General features: G+C 44.2%; 1 protein-coding gene across 1 annotated transcript in view; it reads left to right on the top strand.

Annotated features, from left to right (window-relative positions):
• Positions 1-26,044, top strand: part of LOC138580171 (killer cell lectin-like receptor subfamily B member 1B allele A) — a 613,615-nt gene that overhangs the window by 249,465 nt on the left and 338,106 nt on the right. Inside the window, exon 4 of the mRNA XM_069650501.1 lies at positions 24,380-24,552. Within this exon, the coding sequence (XP_069506602.1) occupies positions 24,380-24,552 (173 nt within the window). The remainder of the gene's footprint in view (positions 1-24,379; positions 24,553-26,044) is intronic.

Raw genomic sequence — 26,044 nt, 5'->3', positions numbered from 1 at the left:
CCATTCCCATTGAGCCCTATGGGGGCAAAAATGTGAATGGGGAAGGGCCCATGGGGAATTACCGCCCCGCCAACCTTGGAATGCTCTCCACATATGCCTCGTGCAATTATCCCCGTAGACTGTTAGACCCAACAATGACCTATGGCTGCCGCTCAACTACCATGCCAACGCTGTAGCGTTGAGACATGGTCTGTATTCAAAATAGTGGCTCAACGATGGCATATGGAAAAGTGACACGGTTAGACACACACACACACACGTAAAAAACAGACAAGCCTGGTCAGATCCCATTAGTAGGATAGGAAATGTAGAAGATAGAAATTGAAAAAGACTAGTTGAGTGTCCCTGTCACTTGTGTCTCATTTCACAGGACAGTGGGGCAACTGGAAGCAAAAAGGGGCAATACTTTACCAAAGTCACATATGCCATGAGCATCAGACGTATGGCTTAACAGATATATGTGTTCAGATGGGGAAAAATGACAGACAACATTGATGCACTCATATGATCATGAGTCTTTCCGGAACCCACACAGTATTCTCTGCCATCAGCCCTCTACAGCAAGCTATCCTGGGTTATACACCTGGTTAAGACTGGCAGAGTAAATACGATGATCTTCCAATGGGTTTGAATTGTGTGCAGAACAAATATTTTCACAACAAAAAGTTAAAATAAGATCAAATATCATTCAATGAGCACAAGTGGAATACTGTTGTCACCTTACACTAAAAAAGATCAATTTAGCATACATCATGGAGGCAAGTGTTTGGGTGTACAAGCCAGTTGTTTTTTTTGTTTCATGTTGCGATTCAAGACTGCTCTCTCAGAACAGAACAGAATAATATTTAAGAAGAGCTAAGACAGGCAAAACATATAGACCGGTCTTAATTTTACATGTTTTCTGAACTGACCTTCAAATAAAAAGGCACATTTCACAGTTGGACGGGAAGCTCTGCTCATCCCTCACGGCGTGCCCTCCAGTGATTTCTCTATATAGAGGAAATTGTCGTGCCTGTTCTGATTGCGCCAGGGAATGTCGCGCAGAGCCTATCTGGTGTCTTCTGGGCTGCCAATGCCAACTAAAGGATCCGAGGCACAGAGGTCCCAGAAATGTTGGGTAAATCATACACCGAGATCAATTTATGGTAAAAGCACTTCTTCAAATGTCTTTATTGCGCAGCTCTCTGCAAGACAGACTCAAACACTAACAGAGATATCCCTATATAGCAAGGGAGTGAGTCCCCTGCCTCTGTAATCAACAAACCAGTATTTCCTTCTGTCTTGGTTCAAATCTTAGGTGAAGTTAGTTCGGTAAAGATGTAATAGCAGCACTGTAGGTGAGCACAGAGACAGACAACACAAAATCTCCCAAAGCAAAATTAAGCCCATAAAATTGTGGTACAAAAACAGAGTTGTAAAATGATAATATCCATTTTGTTGAATCTTGTAGACATATTATTCATAGTCATCATCAATATTCATCAAACAAGGTTAAAAACAAATATATTCTACAGTGAATGGTTTATCGGTAATCAGCTAATGTCTTTGCTTTTGACTAAGTTCTCCAGGCCTTGTTCAGAAAGCTAAAAACTGTGACATCCTTATGTTAATGTTAATGGGTCTTGTACTGCACACTGTTGCCACTTGCGTGATCACTTGGTGCTCTGTAATGGAAAGAGGGTTCCAGGGTTTGTTAGTGGGATTGAGAGTGAGAAGAGCAAGCGAGCTTTGATGTGCTGTTGGCAGCTTTAATTCAGGGAAACCGGTCACTGAGCGTTGGAGCGTTTTCGGTTGCTAGCGGTCATGTGGTGTTGAGGTGTGATTGTGTATGGTTTGTTTTCATGTCAGGTGTTGTGAAGTGCATGTAGTTTGTGGTGCGGTAGAGGTATCGTTGTGTTTAGTTCCAAGTTTGAGGAAGCATATGCAGAAAGGTGAGTTTTTAACACAGTTAGTCAGTGCCAATACATTTCCTACACCCAGCATTCCATCTAGATGCAATACCTTTACCACCCCCAACCATTAATTCTAGTGCAATACATTTACCACTCCAAGCAATTCATGCAGGTGAGACACATTCCCTGTCCCCAATATTCCACCTGGGTGCGGTACGGTTTTTGCACCCAACTAATCCCTGTAAGTGCGATGCATTTCTCACCCATTGAAGTCCATACACCTCCCCCTCTTAACCATTGATCCTTCTGAGACACACTTCCTACCCTCAAGACTCCATCCAAGTGCAATTTTACATCAAACATACACATCAGTTGCAGAACATGCGCAATATTTTAAAAAGCTAGGATACAGTCATCTCTTCCGCAAATGGGCATCTGCCGGACAGGTCAACAGAAGATGTATGTTGGACTCTATGTCAGTAATGCAAAACTGACACAATTCTGAAGAATTGCACAGCCATTTGTGGGTTAGCTGTGATACAGCCCAGATATTCAGTCTAAATTGTATGTTTATTGCCATGGTGTAACTTGGGAGCCTGTTGTTGAGATAGGGTTTGGGGACCATGCTGATTTCAAATGACAAAGAGCCTGATGAGCTTGTTAGACTAAGGGAATCAGAAATCAGGGTATCCAAATCCAAGGAGTCAAGTTTAGAATTGATTACACTGACTGTCTCTTACGTAACTGTATCACCTTCGTTCAGAAGGTATGGCATCCTATTCTATGCAATAGACAATGCAAGGGCACTTCCGTTTGTGGACTCACCAATGTTTTTGAAAATCTTATTATAACATCTTAGGTTGTTAGATTTGTTTAAACATAACTCAAAGTAAAGAGGTTTACTAAGGCCCACACATCTGATTGCTCTGACCCCAGTTTCCATATGCAGTGGGATCATGGGTACACTAATGAGAAGGTTAAGTGTTTTTAATACATTTATTTTCCACTATGGTCAAAGTAATATCATCATATCCCCAAAGTTCACTGCCGTTTAGTGCAGCAGACCATGATTCGGCCAAATATACATCCAATACGGCCAAGTATAGCTGATAGCCAGTTTGGGAGTTTATTGTGCCAATTGCAATAGAGCATTTTTTAAGAATGAGTTCGTTTTTGGCTAATTGTGAGGTCAATTTTACATTTCCCTGCAACCTGACCCCCAAATAGTCATAACAGCTCACCTGCTGGAGGAGATCCCCTTCAATAGTGATGTTTGTTTTAATTTTTCATACAGAGTTACAGACCATTACCACCATTTTAGAGCGATTAATGGAGAGTCCTCTTTCCTTACAGAAGTCTGTTTGAACTGTTAATGTTTGCATTTTGGTCTTTGAGATTAATACTGTATCGTCTGCATACATAACGATGCCAACTATTTGCTTGGCAATGCAAGGGGCATCAGTATTTAGGTAAGAAATTCTTAATATCAAGTTATTAACGTAACATGAATTAAAAAAGTAAAGGGTCAAGAATGCATCCCTGGCCATTCCATTTGCAACAGGGCATGAATTTGTTCTTTCTCCACCCTGCCAGCATCTGACAATGGCTGCATTATTCTCACAAAGCTTTCTAATGGGCTTAAAACTTCAGGGGGGATTTTGAGATCATTTAAACATTCCATAAGATTGTTCGATCAACGGAATTGAATGTAGATTTAAAATCTACAAACATTGAAAAAGTGATTGCTTCTTTAGGGTCCCATATTTTCTTAAAATAGTAAATAAACGAAACGCCTGGTGGATTGTGCCCATTCTCCTTTTAAAACCGACCTGGAGGTCTGAAATCATTTTCTCATCCTCTACCAACTTCTCGAGGCGGGAGAGGAGCAATTTCCCATAGACATTGGAGAGGCAGTCAATGAAGCTAATGGGTTGTCACTGTCTGCCTATCGCCTTTTTTTTTTTTACAGATGGGCACGATCTTGGCCTGCTGACAACTAGAAGGGGCATACTCAATACAGTTCATACAATTTAAAAACCAAGCAAGGACTGTGGCCCATATCTTTACTTGAAAAGATCAATAGGAATCCTATTCACTCGAGGGGATTTAACCTTTCTTTGAGATCTAAGTGCCCCATCTATTTCATCACCACCAAATTCTAGCAGAACACAGCCAACACCTTGCATTATAGAAGGGGCAGTTCCTCTAACTGTACAGGTATCATACAGATCACTATGATGTTGGGACCAGGCATCCTTCCTGATGGTTGAGTCCACTTCACAAGGTTCCAAAATGAGCATGGGTGGTTATGTTGGATGCAGTTATTAAGCAATTCCCAATTAGCTTCATCTGCTAATTTTTTTTCATTGACCAAGTCCTTGGTGCTGCAGTCTGAGCAGTCCGAGTGAGGGCGGTGAGATAAAAAACAAAGATATCATCTCGGTATGCTTTTGGAGTGACTCTCAAATTTGTATTCATTGATCCACAGCTACGTTTAGTGCCTCCGTACTCTTTGGAACTGGGTGACTCAGTAGAAGCTTTAAAAGGCAAATTAAGGAAAGCGGGTTCCTGTCCCCAACTTTCCTGCCAATTCCACTCTGGCCAAAACCCTCTATTTACGTTATATCTACACGGCGAAGTCAGAGCTGTGAGTCCGTGCCTTTGACTCGCTCGCTGTGTCCATAGTGTCAAATTATTTATCTGTGATTTTGTGACACGGCTGTTCGGCGTTGTGAGGACTGTAGGCATATTCTTTTGACTCACTTGCTGTGCCTACCGTGCTAATCACTTACCTGCGGAGCATATTCTGTGCTCTGGCCGTGAGGCGAGGGCTGTGAGTCTGTGCCCACGATTTTTCCGCCGCCATCATCGTGCTGGCAGTGTTCCGCGGTGGGGATGCTGCGCTGCGTCTCCGCTGCGACTAAAGGACCTCGGTTCTCTCGTCTGCTTTGTTTTGCTCACGTGATCTGATATAGTAAAGACCTCTTGCAAGAAGCGGTCGCATAGCGCTTATACGGCGTTGTGAGGTGATGTAAGCAGGCTGTCGTTGTCTCCGCACCTGCAGACCTCGACTTGCTAAGACTCACTCGTAAAGGTCTACTATAGCCATATCAAATTTCTGTTTGAAGGGGCGATAAAGTGACATTGACCTCCTTGTTAATTGTATAAAACTATGTCCGAAGGGTGGCTCTGAGCGAAGTGTTAAGTGCCAAGAGCCACCTGACAACCATGCCGCCCAAAGTCTACAAATACAAAGGAAGGGGGATCTTCCTTTAGACCATATAAAAACAGGGGGACGAGTGTGCTTTTATCCTCCACCGAGTGTTTTTGCAAAAGATCTACACAAACCCACAACCTCCGGTATGGGAACAAATCTGGGGCCTCCTGTTTCCACACCGGTCAACCCCCTATTAAAAAATGCATTGTCTTCTGATCTAAATTACACCTTAACAGCCACAACAATGAAGACCACTATCGGGAATTTCTTCCCACTTGCACTTAGAGTGAATCCCTCTGCCCCCTACCTGATCCCCTAGATGACCATCGGGGCAACCTTCATCCTTCCGCTCACATCGTGGATCAGACCATTGAAATGCAGGTCTCATTACCGAAGTGGAGGGAGAGGAGGCTCCACTGATTCCCATTTCGAACTAAATGGCATATCAGCCATTTGGGAAGAAGTGGAAGGAGCCAAAGACCTATTGCTTCAATCCTCACCCGGCAACAAGGATGTTCCCGCCAGAGACATATCTCCGATTGCTCGGAAAGATCAAGGCCTGGGCTCTACCTCAATATTGGCCCTCAACCTCGTGCTCAGCTCTTTGATTAAAGTTTTCCAAAACCTCAAATTAGAAGTCCAGCAGCATTCTGGAATACTGCTTGAAGTCACAAAAGAACTTGAATTGAGTGACACATCGATAGTCGCTTTAAAAACAGCAGTCAACGAATCCAAGGGGGAAACCGTGACGCTCTTGACCTCATTGTTGATGCAAATGGGAAAATTGACTTACTAACTAATCAATGTGCTGATTTAAAAGATGAGATGTCTAAATTGAATGTGAAAATGGATGAAGCCGTAAAGGTTAATGCCCAGAACAATTGTATGAACTGCACCCAACAACCTATGCGCCACTCTCACTATCAGTGATGGATGAATTCATACAGCTAGCTCAAGCAGCTGAATGTGAAGTGGTCCCAATTACTGTAGAGGATAGTGCAATTACGGAAGAAGTTCTTGACATAAACAAAGAGGAAAGGAAGAGGGGTAAGAAATCAAATTGAAAAACAAAGAAACGGAGAAACAGACAGAATAAGGTCTCAAAAGACTCAGCAAAGATGGAAGCCCAAATGAAACAAAAGAAATAAACCAGAGAGGGGTGGATTTAGAGGTCTACAAGAAGGAGAGGACTAAAGGAACAAATCCAAGCTGGGGGAAAAAACAGAAGAAGCTAGCAGATGAAAAGGAGTTGAACATAGATTCCAGAGGAAATACTCCACGAGTGCCCAAGGTTACCGTTAGAAGCCAAACTGAATCATTGCAACCGCCAAGGAAGATTGCCGCGATTTTTCCTGCATCTAAAAAAGCAAGTGAAGATCCTTCCACCAGATAGGACAGTTGCCCCTATCTTTGTGAAGGCTTTCCAGCTGGGAAAGCTTCACCAGACTATAGGTCGGGAATCCACAGAAAAGAAGACAACCCTCCACCCCTTTAAAGGCATGTCAGATGAACAGTCTCAATTCAATTCTTCAGTTAAAGTTTTCTTGTTGGGGGGATAAAGCTAAACAAAGGGAAGAGGTTGAGACAAAAAAAAGTGATCTAGCCACACAAATCCCTGCAACTACCAACAATCAAAACTTGTCACAATCAAATAAGGCTCATCAGGATCAAAACCTAGGGCTAACAGTTTTCCTCTCAAATAAGTCTAAGAACTCTTTGAAACGCTTACCCTTAAATCGGTCAAGGGTATTAAAATAAATGAGTACTATCTCTACATTAAAATTCCTCTCTACCATTGATATACAGCAATTGAGCTTTCCTCTGTGCCCAGATGCAAATGCTGCAGAGCTTCGTATGAACTCAAGTTTGGCCTGCAAAACAATTCCGGGGCCAAGGAAGATTGGCTAATAAGAGGTTTTCATATATGAACTGTTTTTGCCACATTTAGACAAACCTGAGGAGGGTGAACTGATGAACAAAGTAACCTCTAGAGTCCAGCTTAATCATGAAAAATCATCTTTGCCACTTCCAAGTATGTGGGATTTTGTTCCAGAAATGATATCCCAAGTTTTTCTTAAACTGGGACAACCGGAGCAGAAGCTCTAGTCATGGACGTAGTAAGATGCTTATCCTGGAACACAAGAGGATATAGCTCTTTCTCTGAAGATTCTAAAAAGTGCTATATCTTGCAGAACTTTCACCTGATTTCATTCTAGGAAACTTTGTCCTCTGATGTCTTGGGAGTTGATGGTTTTTCCACCTATCAGCAGATGGCATCTAGAGGGTCAAAAGGGTGACCAAGTGGAGGAATAATCACTCTATGTAGCAATCTGATTTTCACTGTGTCTACTCTATTGTCAAATGATGTCAACGGTATCTTGGTGATCAAAGTTCAAAGAAGAGGGGTTGAGATTATAATTAATCTGTATTGGAACCCTGCTTCCTCTCCTCTGACAGATTTTTTAAGAAACGTATCTGATCTTTTTTGGTGGGTTTCTCAGTTCGATTTCCTAATGATAAGATTATCATAATGGGCGACCTCAACTCCCAGTGCACCAAGACAACATTGAATAGCTCTTTAAACAAAGAAAAAAATGGCAATGGTTATGCCTGGTGTAATTTTAGACTGGGATTTGAGGATGCTGAACGGTAGTATCCAGGGTGACATACCTAGTAGACAAACCTGGCAAAGAGGCTCGTCATACTCGAAGATTGACTATTTATTTACCTCTAAAGTCATTTTTGGCAATTGCGCGAATTTATGGTAACAGAGGAGAGTCTAGATAATCACTGTATGATAGAGGCAACTTTTACCTTTAGTCAGAGAAAACAGGCACCTCTCTACTCCCAAGAACTGGCTGCAAATACTGCTGGTAAGTGTGGTGAGGTTCGAAAGGGGTGGGCGTATCCTCATTAACAAAATAGAAATACTAACCAGTGATCTCTCAGTACTGCAACTTGGGAAATATTGTGCACCTGCCAGGTTTAGTGAATTTCTATGGGATTTAAATCCCCCCCTCTCTGGCTCCAACATACCGAGTAGGTCTCATAAATATTTCTTTGACTCAAAAATCTATGAAAGGAAAAAGTTCAATAGACGCCAGATGTCCTCCCTAAAAAAAAATAACATATTGGACACTAAAATCCTTGAAATAGAAATGAGATCTTTAAATAATAACCATAGAAACGGGTTGAGATCCTACAAATTTATGATGAGACAGAGAGAGGGGAGGAAATGTTGAAGGCTCGTTGTGCAGGAAACTCTAGAAACTTCTGGTCAATTGTGGGTTCTACCCGTTGATAGCATCCTCCCCATTCTCATTGAGCCCTATGTGGGCTCAATGGGAATGGGGATGTACCGGGTCCGGGTTCCTTGAATGGGTAAATACCAGGCCCTCCAAGGTCGGAATGGCCCAGTATTTTCCCATTCAAGGAACCCGGACCCGGTACCCGGTATGGGGGTAGCCATGCCTCTAATACCGGCATTGGCTACTGCCATACTTGTCATGAGGCCCACTGTTATTCAGGAGTGTTCCTGGATTGACCATTTCTCCACAGTATATTGCTCCATAGACTCACAGGAACCTAAATTAGAATTGTGTTCAAAATGGTCCCTGAATTATACATGTGAGGACATTGAAACTCTAAGAAAAAAATTGTCTATCTCTAGGGCAGCTGGCCCCAATGGTCTGAGCAATGCAGTTCTCAAATTATATCCTCAATTGTGGTCCAGAGTCCTAAAGAGTTTGTTTGACAATATAATTCTAAGCAAAATAATTCCTTAGTCTTGGAGAAATTCGATCATAATTCCTATTTACAAAAAAGGTGACCAATATGCTCAATCGAACTATCAGCCTATATCGCTCTTAGATGCCGATGGGAAGATCTTCTCGGGTCTTATATTGGGCAAACTAGAGAAATGGGCGGAGGACAAAGGTATCATCCCCAAGCAACAGATGGGTTTTAGGAGGAGACTTTCTACTTTTCTTAACACCTTGATCCTTAGATGCTTTAGCTCAGACTCTTATACAGGGAGGGACCCCCCCTATTCGGAGCCTGGGTTGATCTTTCCCAGGCTTTTGATACCATAAATAGAAAAAGGCTATGGATGAAATTAAAATCATGGGGACTGCCAGATAATTTGGTATCCATTTTGATTGAATTGCATGAAAGGACCTCATTAAGAGTTTGTCTGTCCAAATAAGGAACTCTAACTCAATCCATCCAAATAAAAAGAGGGGTGCAGCAAGGCTGTTTGATTGCACCCTTTCTTTTTATTTTATATCTGTCGGATCTCCTACAATCGTTGGGGAAGATCGGTTTAGTGGGACCTAAATTGAGAAACATGAAAATTAATTGGCTAGCGTATGCTGACGATTTTGTAGTCTTAGACTACACCCAAGTCATACTGCAATGCCTTCTAACTGCCCTATCTGAGTATGCCAGAGAAAATGATTTGAAAATCAATATGAAAAAATAAAAAATAATTGCTTTCAACCATCCCTTAAGGAAGCTGAAACCTTTTGTTTAGCAATTGGATAACTCTCTGATTTATATCTCCAAAGAGGTTATCTATCTGTTCTCAAAGATAACAGCTTTTCCCACTAGGGCTGATCTTCTCTCAACCTTAGATCTGAAGGTAGTTAGTTTGGCTGCACAAATGAAGAAATTCTGCCTTCAATATTGTAAATTTTCCTTGATGCATCTTTTGAAATTCCATATTGGTAAGGTGGTCCCGGCGATTACATTTGGTATGGAGTGTAACTTTCTGGCTTTTGACATTGACTGGGGCAAGATCGAAAGTAACATTTAGAAAAGATCACTTGCGCTCCCCAACTGTGTTCCTATTTCCTGCATAAGATTTGAATTGGGTCTTATTTCATTTGGTGCCTGGATGGAGTGGAAATGGGACTCGACATATAGGCTCATTTTAGACCCTCCGAAATCCTCTCTGTATGAGGAAGTTGCTGCATCTATGCATAATTCGACATGTCTCTTTCTTAACAAACTGAGATCTAGATGCAATGAGATACTCTCTCATTCGGATAGTAGCATTGATACCCTCTTTCAAAACCTGCTGAAAACAAAGGAAGCATTGTATTGCATGGATTGGATCAGGAAATAGAGAAAACTATCATCATCTCCATTGTTAATTGACAAACCCAGATTATTTGTTCCTCAATATCTAAAGAAATTTCCTGACCCTGTAATACGGATGGATTTCCTAAGGCTAAGATTAAATCTGTTACCAACCTTGGACATTTTTCATGTCATGTATGGTGACATGTGTGCAACAGACATTTGTGATAAATGTGATGCAAACGTAACTCAAACCATTCGTCATCTTCTGATAGAATGCTCTGGAACCTGCTCTCTTAGAGTATCAAGATTCGAGAGATTTGTTCATGATTTTCGCTTGCTTGTCTCGGATATGTTTGGGACAGACTAGTCTCAGGAAATTAAGTCTTTTTTCCGTTAGAGGTGACCTCCGTTCTTAAAGAACTTAACCTCATTGCAAAAAAAGGGGGACTCCATCAGTTATTCAGTAAATGAATTATAACGGCTCTGCTCTGGCTAATTGGATATGCCATATGACCTAAGTATACTGGGAAATGAATTTTGAAATTAATTATTTTTTGTTTTTATGTCTTCCTTAATGTTTTTTCTTCTTTTTTTTTTATCAAAGTGAGATTGTTTTCTTTTACATTGTTAATTTGTATTTGCATTTTATATTTCCAAAAGTGTGTAGAAAGTCATGTCATTTTGGCTAATGTACAATTAAAAATAAATAATTAAATAATTGACCAAGTGCTTATAAATTTCTCTTATGATAGGTATCCATTAAGAAGATCGATGTGTTTTTAGCTCCCTTTGCAGATCCTTCTTGGTTGATCAGCATTCAGAGTCATATCAGGAGTTGCGGGACAGAGATTTTATCTTAATAACACCAATAGGTTTGGTGATTATACGGTTTAACTCTGATACAAATACACAATAAAAAGCTTCCATAGTACTGGGTCAAAACTCTCCAATGTTAGAAATGAAGGGAAATTGGGGCCTTGGTGGGGACTCCCCCAAATACATTTTCATTTTAAATATTTAGATGTGAATGTTATTCGTTATTTTCTATTAGTTAAAATCACTTGTAACCATATTTCCTTGAGAGATTTCCCAGTGTTCCAATTGGACACTTCCCAAGAATATAGTCAGTATGACTTGTTTGTGATCCTCTTCTAAAGGTTGGCACCACTGGGCCATCACCAGTAAGGCATCTGTTACAGCTGCGCATTCCCAGTATAAAGAGTCAAGTGTCTAGTTCCTTTGATTTTTAGAAGTTGCACTTAGCAGGCTATTGTTGCTCTCAATTAAAATCACCTAACATGATTTTCTGGCTAGAGATTTATTTGATGTCCATAGCATCATAGCAGCTAATCAGGTCCTCTAGTTCCCCCAAGTAACATTTGCACCTTGAAACACTTGTGTTTATGCGCATTATAAATACCCAATCAATCAATTACCAGAATTGGTAGTTATTAACTAAATAGTAGCATCTTTCTGGGAAAACACAGCAGCTCCTTAGAAAAAGTCTCTATCATTTCAGTAATTGGTGTTGTATTCACCCATACCAACAATCCTCCACTTGGTCTGCTTCTGTGGGCAGGGACAGCCGGCTTTGATAAATTAGCATATCCTGCCTTCGATGGATTTTCAATATACAAAAAAGAGTGCCACCATCTAGCAGCAGTGGTCTGACCCAGGAGTGACACACCAGGGGGGTCAAAAGACATATGTGTTTACAACAAAGCAAAATCCTGGTGTATCAAAGGTTGGCCCATATGGGGTGTAAATGAATTAAAGTTCTTCATCCGGTCCCAAAACCTTTATATCTAGTATAATTCATAGATATTGCATGCAGTCAGAAATTAAAGTCATTCCTTCAAAATGAGACATAAACATAATGGAAATTGCAATTTAAAAGCTTTATATCAAAGAAACAGAAAATGACATACAAACGTGAGGTCTAACATGTAACAGCATGTAAAAACAATGGTTTAAATGGTACATATACGAATTAGGTGTAGAATCATTAAAAAATGAGAATACGTAATGAAAAAAAATTGAACATAAGTTAGTTTACAGTCACAGTTGGTTGACAAATGAACTCTTAACAAGTGAAAGTATGAAATTAAAGAAAATGAAGAAACAGTAATATTCATCATAAGCTGTGACCTTATTGAGAGATCATAAGGAAAACACGAGCCCCTTGTTGTGGGGCAATTGTGAAGAAACAAATAAGTTAATTATTTTTCGTATCCCAAAATCGAAAATTATTATGTATTGGGATTGGGTCTCGATGGATTTTCAATCAATCACGTTTGCTTTAGGCATATCACCGGTAATTGATCTAAAAATGTATGCTAGACTAGATCGTAGGTTTTTGTTTTTAGACCTGCTATGTTCCAGGATATGGTTGTCAGACCATGGCAGGTCTCAAAGATGGTCAGTGGACTTTTTAAGGCTGAGGAAACGTTAGCAGGGTTTTCAATCTGTCAATCTACATCATCTGTGGGATTCTCAATATTCCCCACTGGGGAGTTATTATTATAAAATGATGTTTCCATTGAGGTGGTAGGTGCTAGGGATTATGAGTGTATGGCTTCCAATTTGTTTTAGGACATCGTCTGCCTCAGATAAACATAATCTTATTTCAGGTCTTTCCAGGGGAAGCGATCTCAGCTCAATAGTGAGTTGCATAAATGGCTCCCCCAGGAGAGGAGCACCACAGAGTCCAGACAAGCCTCAAGAAGGAGCACCGCCCGGCACAAACGGGTATACAGTGGCTGCAATGGTGCAGTGCAGTTGCAATGGTGGTCAGTGCAGCAAGAGAGACATAGACAAGCCCAAGAGTGGGGAGAACGCCAAGGAGCCCCAGTGCAGGAAGAAAGATTGAGAACATTGCCAGAGAGGTGAGAATACCAAGAATACTCAGAGTGGGGAGAATGCAAAGAAGCCCCAGAATTTGGGAGAGAGAGTGAAAGAAGTGAAAGAAGCTCCAGAGTTGGGAGAAAGAGTTAGAAAAGCCCCATACAGGGGCGAACACAGAGAAGCCTTAGAGTGGGGTGAAGGAGTGAGAAAATCCCTGGAGCGTTGAAAGATCTGTGATGCCCCAGAATGGGAAGAGAGAGTCAGACAAATCCTAGAGTGGGAAGAACCTCAAGAGGCCTTAGAGTGGGGAAACAGAAAGAGGAAAAAGATAGGGGAAATCCCCTGCTTGAGGAGAGAGACTGAGACGAGCCCCAATGTGCGGAGAGTACCAACACACCCCCGAGTGGGGAGCGACAAAGAGAAGAGCCCCAGAGTGGAGAAAGAAGGAAGGGGCTCCAGGGTGGGAAGTGAAAAGTAGAGGAACCCACAGAGTGGAGAGAAAGAGACTGATTTGAGAGAGACAATAAGGCCTGGCTGGAGCCAAGACAACACTCCTGCTGTACACAAACTGCACGCTTAGGACTGTTCACAGAGGCAATGTCCTATGTTAATGAAACATACGGGTGGGGGTCAAAAGCCACCAGCCACCCATATATTTGGGCAATGGCCCAAAGTATATTTTGGTTATTTTATGGTTTCTTTTTGTGTACTAGGAAAGAGACTGAGTTAGTATAGGATTCAGGACAGAGGATTGTATTTCTCTTTAGCCATTTTGACATCCTAACGAGCACCTCTTTGGACTTCCATTTGTATAGAGCAGGGACTAGTAACACAAGGTTTAGGGAAAGACTAGCTCTTCTTTATTTGAAGAGATAATACATTTGTGAAAATTATGCCTCCTTGTCATTCTCCTGATTCTGACCTAGCACACCTCACCGAGCTGAACATTTTGGCCCACGACATGTTGGAGGCGACAGCAGGTCACATTGATACCGCTACTGGGTTAGCGTTAAGCATACGGCATATCTGAAAGGCAATAAACCTATCCATGATGAACCTCCTCTGCTTTTTTCGTCTAACCATTAATACAACATTGACCAAAGCTTAAACAAATGCTAAGTACCTCTCAACTGTCATGAAGCCCTCATGTTGGTCTTTCCCCCTCACAGATGGGTGACATGCCAGTGTAAGGTTCCAGGAGATTCCAAGCCAGGACATGATCTTTTGACAATAGAGTAGATTCAGCTAGTGCTCCACCAAGGAAATGGCAGAAGCAAAGTAGGGGCTTTTTAACCCCTTTCTTCCTCAAGAAACAAGGCTAAACACTAACATGCTAAAGGCCCAGTGTTTCAACACTCTAGAAGGTGGCAAAATGTTCCTCTATTTTGACTCTTGGTGGTCCACCACGCAAGACTGTTGGATGCTTTCAGTGGTCCACTCAGGTTTTAGGCTACCTCTTCCTGCCTCTACCCACCACTCCCCCCAAATGCCTTCATTGAATTCCCAGGAAGAGATCTGCAAATCACTCTCTGTGAGAGAGATATAGAAAGTACCCTTCCAGAAATCTCAGGGGTTTCTACTCTCTCTTCTTTGTGATTAAAAGAAGGACAGGAGTGGATCCAAGGATAATTTTGTACTTCCTTTTTAGTATATACTTTCCAGTGTATAGGTTCAAGTGGAATCCCAATCCCAAGAGGTGTTTGCCCTGAAACTTCAGGATGCATGCATGCACATTCTGAACTAACCATTCCATCGAAATGTCTGAGATTTTCCACAAAAAACCAATTCTGTCTGCTCAGGGTGCTCCCATTTAGGGGGTAATTCATAGAATTCGGCGCACAAGTGGCGCAAGCGGCTGGCGCACAGAGTGCGCGTGCGGCAGTCTGCGCCAGCCGTGTGCGCCAAAACCCATTTCAGCGCACAGCGTATTCATGGATTTATACATCCATAAGCAGCTGTGGCACAGAGTGGCGCAGCGACCCTGCAGCAGCACCAGTTACGCCCCCAACCCCGCCCTGTGTGCCAAAAACATCGCACAACTCCAGTACATGGCGCAAAGGCCAGTGGACCAGCATACAGCCCCCCCAACCACGAAAACGTTTGTAAAACTCCCTGCGCACCCCTCAGAATACACGTACCCCACTCGTGCCAGCGAAATTGTGTGTAAAAGTCCAGACGCACCCCTCGGAATACACGTACCCCACTCGCGCCAGCGAAATTGCCCATCCACCCTCCCCATGCCCCGCAGGCAGCCCATCCACCATGACCATGCCCCGCAGGCAGCCCATACACCCTCCCCATGCCCCGCAGGCAGCCCATCCACCATCCCCATGCCCTGCAGGCAGCCCATCCAACCTCCCTATGCCCCGCAGGCAGCCCATCATCCCTGAACATGCCCACAGGCAGGCCAAATGGCACCATGCACTTAGGAGCACCGAGTCATGTCCCTGCCCCACCCCCAGTGACGGGCACCTGCCAGCCGGCCCTGACTCATGTCCCCACCCCACCCCCAGTGACGGGCACCTGCCAGCAGACCCCCACTTATGTCCCCCACCCAACACATCATCACAATCCAGATCCATGGCCCTTATGGCCACGCAAATCCCACCCCACGCCACCCCAATACAAACACCCAACCAAGCATTCCATCCACTCCACATTGAAATCCCCATGTCATGATAGATCCCAAATAACCAGTATGCGCATGAGTACAAGTCCGTCAGACCCACACAATGGCGACACATGAATGAGAAAACCCACATTGTGACATGCACAAAACCAATCAGAGAGGACCACACAAATGAAGTAAAAAATAAAAATTGATTATATACAAAAATGAATGAAAGAAACGAAATTACACAAGAAAAAAATGATAAATAAAAGGATGTCCGAAATGAAGGAAAAAATATTAATGGTGAAATGAATAAAATGCAAAGTAAAATGCCACCAAAGTGTCCGTCCATAAAACCAAATCCAAAGTCAAAATAAAAACAAAACCATTACTCTATGGTAAAAATAAATATGTAAAATCAGGTCCATAACTATATACGGTGTAAAAATCAAGGGTCCATGTGCCCAACAATCCAAAGGAAAACTAAGAAAAAACCTACCTAATAAATAACTATTTACAAAAAGGCGGGGCATAGTCCATGCGCCCCAAAGGAAAAAATAAATAAAGGAAACCTACAACTACATAACTATTTACAAAGGTGGCAGGCTAGTCCCATGGCTCACTGTTTGATGTTCCGGCCCAGGGCATCATCGAACTCCATGTCGATGTTCCGGAGGCGGGGCTGTTCCCTGGACTCGAGGGATGCAGCCATGGAATCCCTCAACTCCCAGCGAGCTTCCTCGAGGCCCTCTGCCCGCCTCAAAGCCCGCTCTATGTAGTTCTCCGCCCTGACCATCCTGAGCAGTGCCCTCTCCGCATCTATTTGCCAGCCCAACCGCTGCCACACGGAAGACACTCCCAGTCCAGGGTCCTCCTGGCCCTCGGCCATGCCTGCCCCCGGGGTGTTGATGGCCCGAGCCATGATCCCTCCCACGCTGAGCGTGCTGCTGCCTCCGACGCAACTGCCTCTGCCAACACAACGGCATCCGGGCTGATGGAATCCCCCGGCGCCGTCGTGCACGTGCCTTGCCCGATGATGCCGGCACATCCTCCATCTGCTGGGACCCAGTTGGTGGGGTGGCCACCCCTGCTGGACCTCCGACTCCCGACTGCGGCAGGGATGGGATCTCCACCTGGCTGGCTGCGTTGGTTGGGCCAGATCCACAGGGGGCCCTTGTGGCATCTGGGCCGGAAGACGGCACGGAGAATGACTGGCATATAGTGTGCACAGAGGAGGAGAGGGCCGTAAGACTGGCCAACACATGGAGGAAACCCCAGACCATGGACCCTCCCAACTGGGCCACGTTGGCACACTGCTCCTTGTGATGACGTGCGTGGTCCCCCCAGGAAGCACACACGTCATCACAAATGTCACGTGTGCACAACGCAACACCAATCAGAATGGACTCCATCCGGTCATGGGTCCCCTCGTCCGCAGGTAGAGGAGTGCCAGATGATGTGGACCTCCCCCTTACCTGCAGACGGGCCTGGGATGGGGCATCCCTGCTGGTGCATGGTGATGCAGTCACAGTGTTGGGGACAGAGACATGCACAGGCACCTCTGCGGCGACCTGTGCTGCCTCCTGCCCCTGCCCCTGGACTGCACCACTTGCACCAGTGGTACCACCCCCACCAGGCCCCATTTGTGGCTCTGTAGCGGCCTCCTCCTCCTCTATACACAACACCAACCTGGATGGCTCCGCACCGTCTTCCGCCGTTGCAATCCCCTCTGGGGGCTCATCCTCCCCTTTCGCTGCAGCCATAGTGGCAGACGCCGCACCAGTCCCCTCGCTCCCGGATGATGGAATTTCCTGGGAGGGTGACTGGGCCTTGCGTCGCCGGCCGGTGGAGGCATCCCTGCCGATTTCCGCCACAGCACCGTCTCCGCTCTCTTCTTCACTCGCCGCTGTGTAAAGGGAGACATTGAACACAAGCATCAGGTTACTGTACATTAGTCCCCGAGACAGAAAGCAATAGCACATGAGTGGCACTGTCAAATGTCACTTCCATCATGTCTCCCAACAACACATGGGTCAGTGCAGGCAACACACATGCAGGAACCGGCATGGCACATGCAACAAACATTTGCATCCATGTCCACCGCACCGTAGAAACATCAAATGGTGGACTGAAACTCACATGCATCATGGGACATGCTGATCACATGCACACGCATCACCGGAGGGTCATGCATCTGTCCCCGTATACCCCCAGACACAGTGGATACAAGGATGAGTAGGCTGTATCAGTGAATCAACACATCGTCACGGACATGTGTCATGCATCTATCGCGCACATACTACTCAGACACACGGACATGTACATCATGCATGTCCATGACAGCAGCACACATCTCTCACACCCCAAACATGTCAAAGTACAGACACAGGCATGCATACATGTGTGCATTCCGCATGCTGCTCCGCATGATGCTTTGTAACACATACACCATCCATGTGGGTCACGCCTGACTGGACTCACATGCAGCACCATCATGTCCCTGCACACACAAATCCAAACATGACCCATGTCACACATGCAGCCAAGTAGCTAACTACCAGCACACTGAAACATGCACTGTTTTAAACGTGAATGCATGGCCACTTACCGCTCGACTCCAGACGGGCCTGCATCCTGAGGATCTGGTGGTGAAGCACAGGGCGAATGTGCTCCAGGACCCTCATCTGCTGGGTGGTTAGCGGGGCCCGGCGCCCCCTGCATCCGCTGCCTCCAAGCGGCGCTGAGCCTCTTGAGGGTCCTGGACTTGTAGTCCTCCCAGCGCTTCTGGACGTGTTTGATGTTGCGGGGTGCCACCCCCTCCGCGTTGATGGCACCCACTATGTCCTTCCAGACCCTCTTCCGTCCTTCCTTATCAGCGCGCAATGGTGTGAAGAGGGCATCATAATGCCCCAGAACTTGCTCCTCCAGGATACCAACTTCCTTTTCACTGAAGCTGGTAGCCCTCTGCCTCTCTGCTGGGGGGTTGCCACTGGTGCCGGAAGGTGTTGTGTCGGACATGGCAACCCCCGAGGCAGGTGTGGTAGGGCAACTGGGTCGTGAGGCTGGGCTGTGGAGTGATGGAACACCAGTCGGGAGTCTTCTGTTCCAGCAGGGGTGGTCACAGCAACTGGACCCCTGCAGATAGCAGATGTGCAGGCACCAAATGGCAGGGCACGGTGGCAGTAGGCAGGCAGGCAGCAGCAGATGGCTCGTGGGAGGCTGCTTGGGGCTCTGGGGGGCGGAGTAATTCGGCTTTCTGGGCAGGAGCGTGGTCTTCCGTGTGTTGTCGCATGGCCAGCTTGATACGGAGTGATTTGGCACATGAAAAACAGCACACTTGTATGAATTCCGAGGAAAGGCCCTAAGCACGTAGGTGACGTAACGTGCGCGCGGGCGTTTCCCTGGCATGGGTTGAAGGTCCCACGCGGGTTTTCATCGCTCTGTACGTGCTTTTCGTGTAAAGTGGTGCGTGTGTTTTCCAGACGTTGGGGTTCACACACTATTACTTCACATCGGCTACAGTGCGTACTTTTTCTTTTGGCGTGGGTGTTGGCTATGCGTTCTTCTTCTACACGCAAAGCAGACAGTGAGTCGCACAGTATTTTTCCTACTGCGGGTGTCCCTGTTAGTCGCGTACCCCTTTTTCTTGGGCATACTAGCCTGCGTGTTGATCATGTACGCATTTTTTGTGTTCCTGGCTGCCACAGCATACAGCGTGTGTTTTTTTACACGCACGTGGGCTACAGGAGTCGCGTGTCTCTTTTTCTTGCTTTTTTGGGATACCTGAGCGTTGCGTGACAAGTCATTTCTCCTAGGGGGCCACAGAATGGGACATTCATCGTAGCTGTACATATGTGTTTGTTGTTTGCGCGCACTTTTGTAATGCGCAGGGACGCTAACGCCTGCCTTCGTGTGGCGGACGTGTTTATGCCTGTGCGTGTCTTTGGCCGTGCGCGGGTTTCCCCTATTCGATTCCATGAATACGTTTGGTTTGTGTGCGTGTGAGTGTTCTGTGTACTTCCCAGCAGTACTTATCCAGTTACGGCCTTATTTTCACGCGTTGTTCCCCATTCTGCGCGTTCCACCCCGTGTTCCGCCCCCTTTTTGGTGTGTGCTCTAACGTTGTGTGCTTTCGCTGTGCACATCACGTATGGCGTTCTGGATGTTGCAATGACGTGTGCGTCCGTGTGCGCCATGCACGGATTTGGCACACATCCCGGGGAAAACACGCGCAGGGCCTTCCATGAATCGCACGCGTGCGCATGTGCTTGCTTTTTCACGCTCGCGCCAGCTTCCATGATTTTCGGCGCACACTTGTTCCATGAATCGGCCCCTATGTCTCTATTTGGCCCCTTAAGTGTTGACCAAGCTTGTGCCCATGATCATGGCAGTGCTCGTGGCCAGAGGGTTTAGTCCTAGTTAGATGATTTCTTGATCTGAGCCTCTGCCACGGAAGCAGTTATGCTCTCCATTTATATTATGATGCACTTACAGTCAGACTCTCCAGCTTATTGTAATTTTGTGATCCTGCAACAGGCAGCGAACATGGTGGTTTTTTAATACAGTGAAAAGGGCTGGTTTTGCAAAAACACCTGCAAAAATGTTAGTATTTGCAAACAAATGTCATTTTTTATAAAGAAAAAAAAAACAAATTGCCAGGTTCTCAAAGCTTGTGCATCTCATCGCTTGTGCCAAAAAAGTAGCAGCCCAATCCTCAAAGGACATCTGAATGGGTTCATCGTATGCGCCCATCCAGAAGGCCTTAATTCACCCTTTTGCGCAAATCAGGGGGCATTTCTGTGTTTTCAAAAGCACGTCCTGAATTTACAAACAGGGTACGCTTTTAAAAGAAAACAAAAGCAAACCCATTCACCTGCTTGGAATAGGAGCAGGGGGTACGGTTTGCAAGATGGGTTTTCCTGATCCTGTTATGCAATTATAATTTTTTAAGTTTGACAGCAGAGGTATTAACCGCTGCTGCCTCACTTGCAATTCTATCCCTCAAACAGGGTTATACCTTTTTTGGATCACATTTTATCGTGACAGGCACGTTAAGGTGGGTGCCGCAAGCCTGCATATTCAAGGCAGCTGCAAGGGCATCATTTGCGCTACAGCTCAGCCTCATGGACATGTGCAAGTGACCTTTCAGAATAACGTGACCTGCTCATTTCCAAAAATGGGGCATCTAATAACAGTAAATCCTCTGTTGTATTTTGAGATGCCCTATTTTTTTGGGATCCGATCCAAAACATTTGAGGATTCTCGTTCCGGAAGCAGCTTAAGACCTTCCTCTTTGCTACTGCCTTCCATTTTCCACTTCCCTGCTGACCTCCTGTCTGATACTGCACTGGTCTACCTGGCTACCCTCTGAATCACAGGCCCAGGTCCCTGACCTCCCAGTTGAACACCTGCACTGCCACTGGCACTCCTGCACTGGGGCTGTATCTGCAACACTACAGCCCCACGGCTTGTACTTGTCTAACCCTTGCTGTCTGCACTTAACCCCCCCATTGCACTGCCACTTTTTGTCCTCACTTCTTTTTATGTCTTCTCCTATGTCTGGCACTTCTCCCCTTCCCCATGCGCTTTTTCCCCTTCTCTCTCCCCTGCACTTGCACAATCTCAATGTCACTTCGCCTAGTAAGATCATTGTCTTGTCCTCCCTTGTTCCCCCCCTGCCTTATCGCGCCTTGAAACACTTGTGTATAGGTGCGCTATAAATAAAATATCATATCGTATCGTATCTACATTTATAAAAAATAGTCACAGTATGAGGGAATGGAGAGAGGGGCCAATGGGGAGTAATTAGTAAGTGAACAGAGGGGGAGCAGTGAGCTAACGGAGGGGAGCAGTGGGTCAGAAAGCAAAGAGGGAGCTGATGGCCGGAAAGAGGCAGGAAGCTGCAGATTGGGAGATACGATTGGGGAAGAGTGGGAGAAAGAATGCAAAATGCAGAAGGAACAAGAAAGAATGAAGGGCTGTATATTCCCTCAGAAACTGGGGAGCGTAAGGTGTGAGTTGGGAGCATTGTTGGGAGTCTGGCAAGGTCTGGGGAGTGTGAGTCATGACTTGACAGTGAGACGCAGAGGCGTAGCCAGGATTACCTAACAAGTGGGGCTTAAACCAATAAGTTGGGCCCACCACAGTGACATGAACATCTGTAAATGCCCACACAGCGCAGTTGAGTGGGCATTTATAGATCTTGGGTGGTCCGTGCCCGCTCAGGCCCTACCCTGTCTACACCTCTGGTGAGACGGAGCACATCAGTATGTGCATGACTGGCAGAGAGAGGATGAGGAGTGTAAGTTGTGATGGGGAATTGGTGAGTGTGATGGGTGTTGGTGAATGAAGTGGTTGGGTGCTTGGAGGATTGGAGAACAGAGAAGGGGAATATTTTACCATTTTCACTGATAATGATCAATGAAAGTTATAATATTAAATTGACAAGCATATTAAACTAGAAACGTAGAGCAAAACAAACGCTGTTCTGTCAATCAAGGTGCATATGGGACTCTTCCTATTAAATTGATAGAAAAGGTGCAAATAATGACAACCTGGCTAATTGTAGCCTCACGCACTGCCTCTGCCTCTTTCTTGCAACCTGCCAATCTTACACCCTCAGTCAATAAAATATTTTCCGCAAAATTGCATCAACAAATACTTTTTTTAAAATAAAGTGTTGTATAGTTACAAAAAACCTTTCACACTGTAAAATAACACAATAAATATATAAAATCAATATATCATTGAATAAGAAAACATAATAAATTAAATATTTTGTGCTGCAAAATTTGCTTTCTTTATGCCGCAGAATGTTACATTTCATTCCACAATGCCCTTTAGGGTCTGTACAGTCTAGACTGGGCCCGTCAGTGAATTTTAAAAAGTCTCAACTTGAGCCTTTCCAGAGGCTTTATTACTTGGGTTTTATTTGTGATACACAAGTGAGGAAGCTGCTTCCCATGCATAAGAGAATTCAGGATCTTCAGCAAGTTTGCTCATTAATGATCAATGCCTCACAGTTTCAGGCAGAATACTTTTAGAGAGTGCTCAGGCTTATGGCCTTATGCATCTAATGGTGCAGTTAGCCAGGTTGCACATTATGCTCGAAGTGGACCAGGAGCTCCTACTGATGCATTGAACAAAAAATGCATCCACAGAAATCCTCCTTAGATGTTCTAGCCTTCCTTTCACATTTGGCCTCGGCTGGAATCAAGATTCAGTCTTGCAGTGCTTCTCTTACAACTATTTCTGCTTATACTTTGGTGGGTGGCAGGGATTTTCCAACGCCTTGACTTGTGCTCAAAGCACATTTTAATGTTCTACATAAACTGCACACTCCAATGAGAGCCCCACACCCATCCGGGGATCTCAACATACCCCTGGCAGTGTTGGCACATAGACCTTTCGAACCTAAGACCACGATGGATATTAAATATGGAGCATGCAATACAGCCTTCCTGATAGCAGTCACTTCATCTCATCGGTCAATGAATTGCAAGCACTGTTTTCCTCTCAGCCTTTTATGGTCTTCCTCGTTGATGAAGTGGAGCAGCGGATGCACCCATCCTTGGTCCCCACGTTACCATTAGAGTTTTCATTTCAATCAAAATATCTCTATCCCTACATTTCTGCTGACCCTCATTCGGAGGCAGAATTGGCACTTCACCATCTATTTTTCGCAAGGGCTCTTAAATCCCCTTTAGAAAGAACAAAGGATCATCAGCGAACCTGTCACATATGGTGGCTCCCCTTGGAGGTATCACAGCTTGTAATCTTTTAATTCCCTGGTGGATGGTTTCTTGTATCCTGGACACGTACAAGGTTGGCAAACTCCCTCCTCCGAAAGGAATTCATGCCCATACAGTGCAGGCTAATGGGATCCTGTGGCCTATTAAAGGCACATTCCATGGAGAAAATCTTCAAAGCAGCCACTTGGGCCACTCTAGATGCGTTCTGTAAGCATTACGCCCAAGATGTGAGTTTGTGAGCAGACACTCATTTTGTTCAGATGGTCATCAGGAACTTGTTTGGTTAGACTACTGTTCAGGGATCATTTTCCCATAGGAATCTCCCATAAGTGGGGATGAAAAGGGATGGGATGTAGAAGAGAATTAAAGTTACTCACTGTAGTGACTACTGTACTCTTAGTCCGTAGTCCCCATTCCTCTATACGCTTCTCTCACCGTCCCCTCTAATAAGAATATGAGGCCATCAGGCCGAGGTCTACGAAAAGGACTGGTGGTTGAAGCGGGGAGCATGCGCAAGGGATGTCCTGCATGTTTTGTGTATTTCAGCGCGCATGAACCGAAGACTTTTTGTATTAAGTAGTAACTGCATTGTGCAATTATAACTTTTTAATTCTTTTTTTAATTTTTTTAAAATATTTATAGTATTTGTAATGACAAAATCTCATGACAAAGACCAAGGGCTAGAGATGCAATACATACACATATAAACATAAAAAGCGAATTAAGTACAGGACATCTATAACAAAAACAGGAGAAAAACACAGCAAATGGGAGAGGAAAGACAGGGGTGGATGAAGGTAAACAGTGAGCCAAACTTGAAAAAAAGATACACATAATAATGTTAAAAAACATTCACACATATAAATCATAACTATTTTTTTTAAAACAATGCATTGGATGTATCGGAATTCTAATAAAAATACATAGTTGAAAAAAAGCAATGCTTTGAACTATACTATTTTCTTGTAACTTTTCTTTCCAGGTGATAGTGAAGTCGACAGTGTTTCCCTGGCCTGTGCTGATGGTTGGAAGCTCATTAAAAGGAAGTGCTATTACTTTGCAAAATCCACAGATGCAAGGAACTGGAGCGCAAGCCATAAGGACTGTTCCTCAAGGGACTCCCACCTGCTTGTCATACAGGACCAGGCAGTGCTGGTAAGGCATCTCCAGTGAACTATAAAGTTCTTTTCAAGTGTCTCATATTCTTTCTCTGATTGAGTTTTTCCAGGAACTCATTTTTCTTTGTTTTTATGCATGAGGTGGTTTATCTATAGATTATTTTCCTAAGCCTTAAATACTTTCAATGTTCTAGCAATGTATGTGCTCTTTTCTTCTATGGGAACATGTTCCCCTATTGAAAACTAATTTTCAAAGTGGAGACACATTACATTAGATGTAAATTTCACACACAGGTCTGGTATTTCTTCTACCTGCAATCTGTCCATCCACAATTGGTTTCAGATAATAGGCTGCCGCCAGGGCAGAGGTAGCTTTTAGTGCGGGGAAGAGGTCTGTGGGGGTGTTTTTTCAGTGGTGGTATGTTACGGTATCATTAGTGTGAGCAACTGACTGTAGCATGGTGAAGGAGGTGGGATCAATGCAGCAGAGTTTGGGAAAGAGGTTTTCCCCACCAAAATATTATTTTAATAAATAATTATGTGTTCCCATCGTGATTTTTCTAGCACAATTTATGAGCAATACTGGGTAAGAATCCAATTTACATTCAGTTCTGTTGGATAAGATATGAACAAAATTAATAGATTCCCGTTCCAAAGCCTGGACGATTACATTCGCCTCAACCATGAATCACCCGAATTTCAACTGTATTCATGATTGGCCGATCTTCTCAGATTCAAGTAATCTAATCCGTTCAGCCAGATTCACCTCTATAAGGAACACGCTTCTGCAACTCCTTAGCAGTCTCTGTAGAGGGAGGAGGCTGATGTCTGTTGCTGTTTAAGACTTGGAGCAAGGGACGTCATTTCATCAAAACGCCAATGGCAGCGGAAGTGACATCACATGATCCTTGACCTCTAATGACATCACAGGAAGTGATGCCATTTGACCCCACCCAGAAGTGACATCACGGGAAGCGATGGAACACAGCCTTTCACCCCTTTACTAAATCAGAAGTGGTATCACATAACATTGTTCCTAAGTACACTATGAAAAATATGGTTACGATATCACTGTAATGTGATATACATTTCATACTTGAATGGATCACCATATGTTTTGTTAATATCAGTGTGTATAGGCCCATATTCCCAAACTACTGTGAATGCAAGCAGACGTCTAAGGGCAAATGATAATGATGTGTTATTATATAGCACTCAAGCGCTTTATATAGAACAAATAAACATACAATATCACTGTATCTGTGTTGGTACTCATTTATCGTTTGAAAACCAGGCAAGGGGTCACACGGGTAAATACAACAATTATTCAATTGCTAATTGATTCAGATGGGTGTGGAGGGAAAAGAGGCTCAGTCAGCTAAACAAATATAACATCCTATTTTATTATTTATAAAAAAACATCATAATAGAGTAAAACAATTCTTTTCATTCACACAATAACATCATAAAATGCATATAAATATATATCAACATTGAAAAAGTCTAGAAAAATATATCTAAAAGCAACC

Source organism: Ambystoma mexicanum, chromosome 3p (assembly GCF_040938575.1).
Source record: "Ambystoma mexicanum isolate Mex_15411 chromosome 3p, UKY_AmexF1_1, whole genome shotgun sequence".
Taxonomy (NCBI): domain Eukaryota; kingdom Metazoa; phylum Chordata; class Amphibia; order Caudata; family Ambystomatidae; genus Ambystoma; species Ambystoma mexicanum.
Note: the sequence above shows the minus strand (reverse complement) of the source record. Positions and strands in the feature narration are given on the sequence as shown.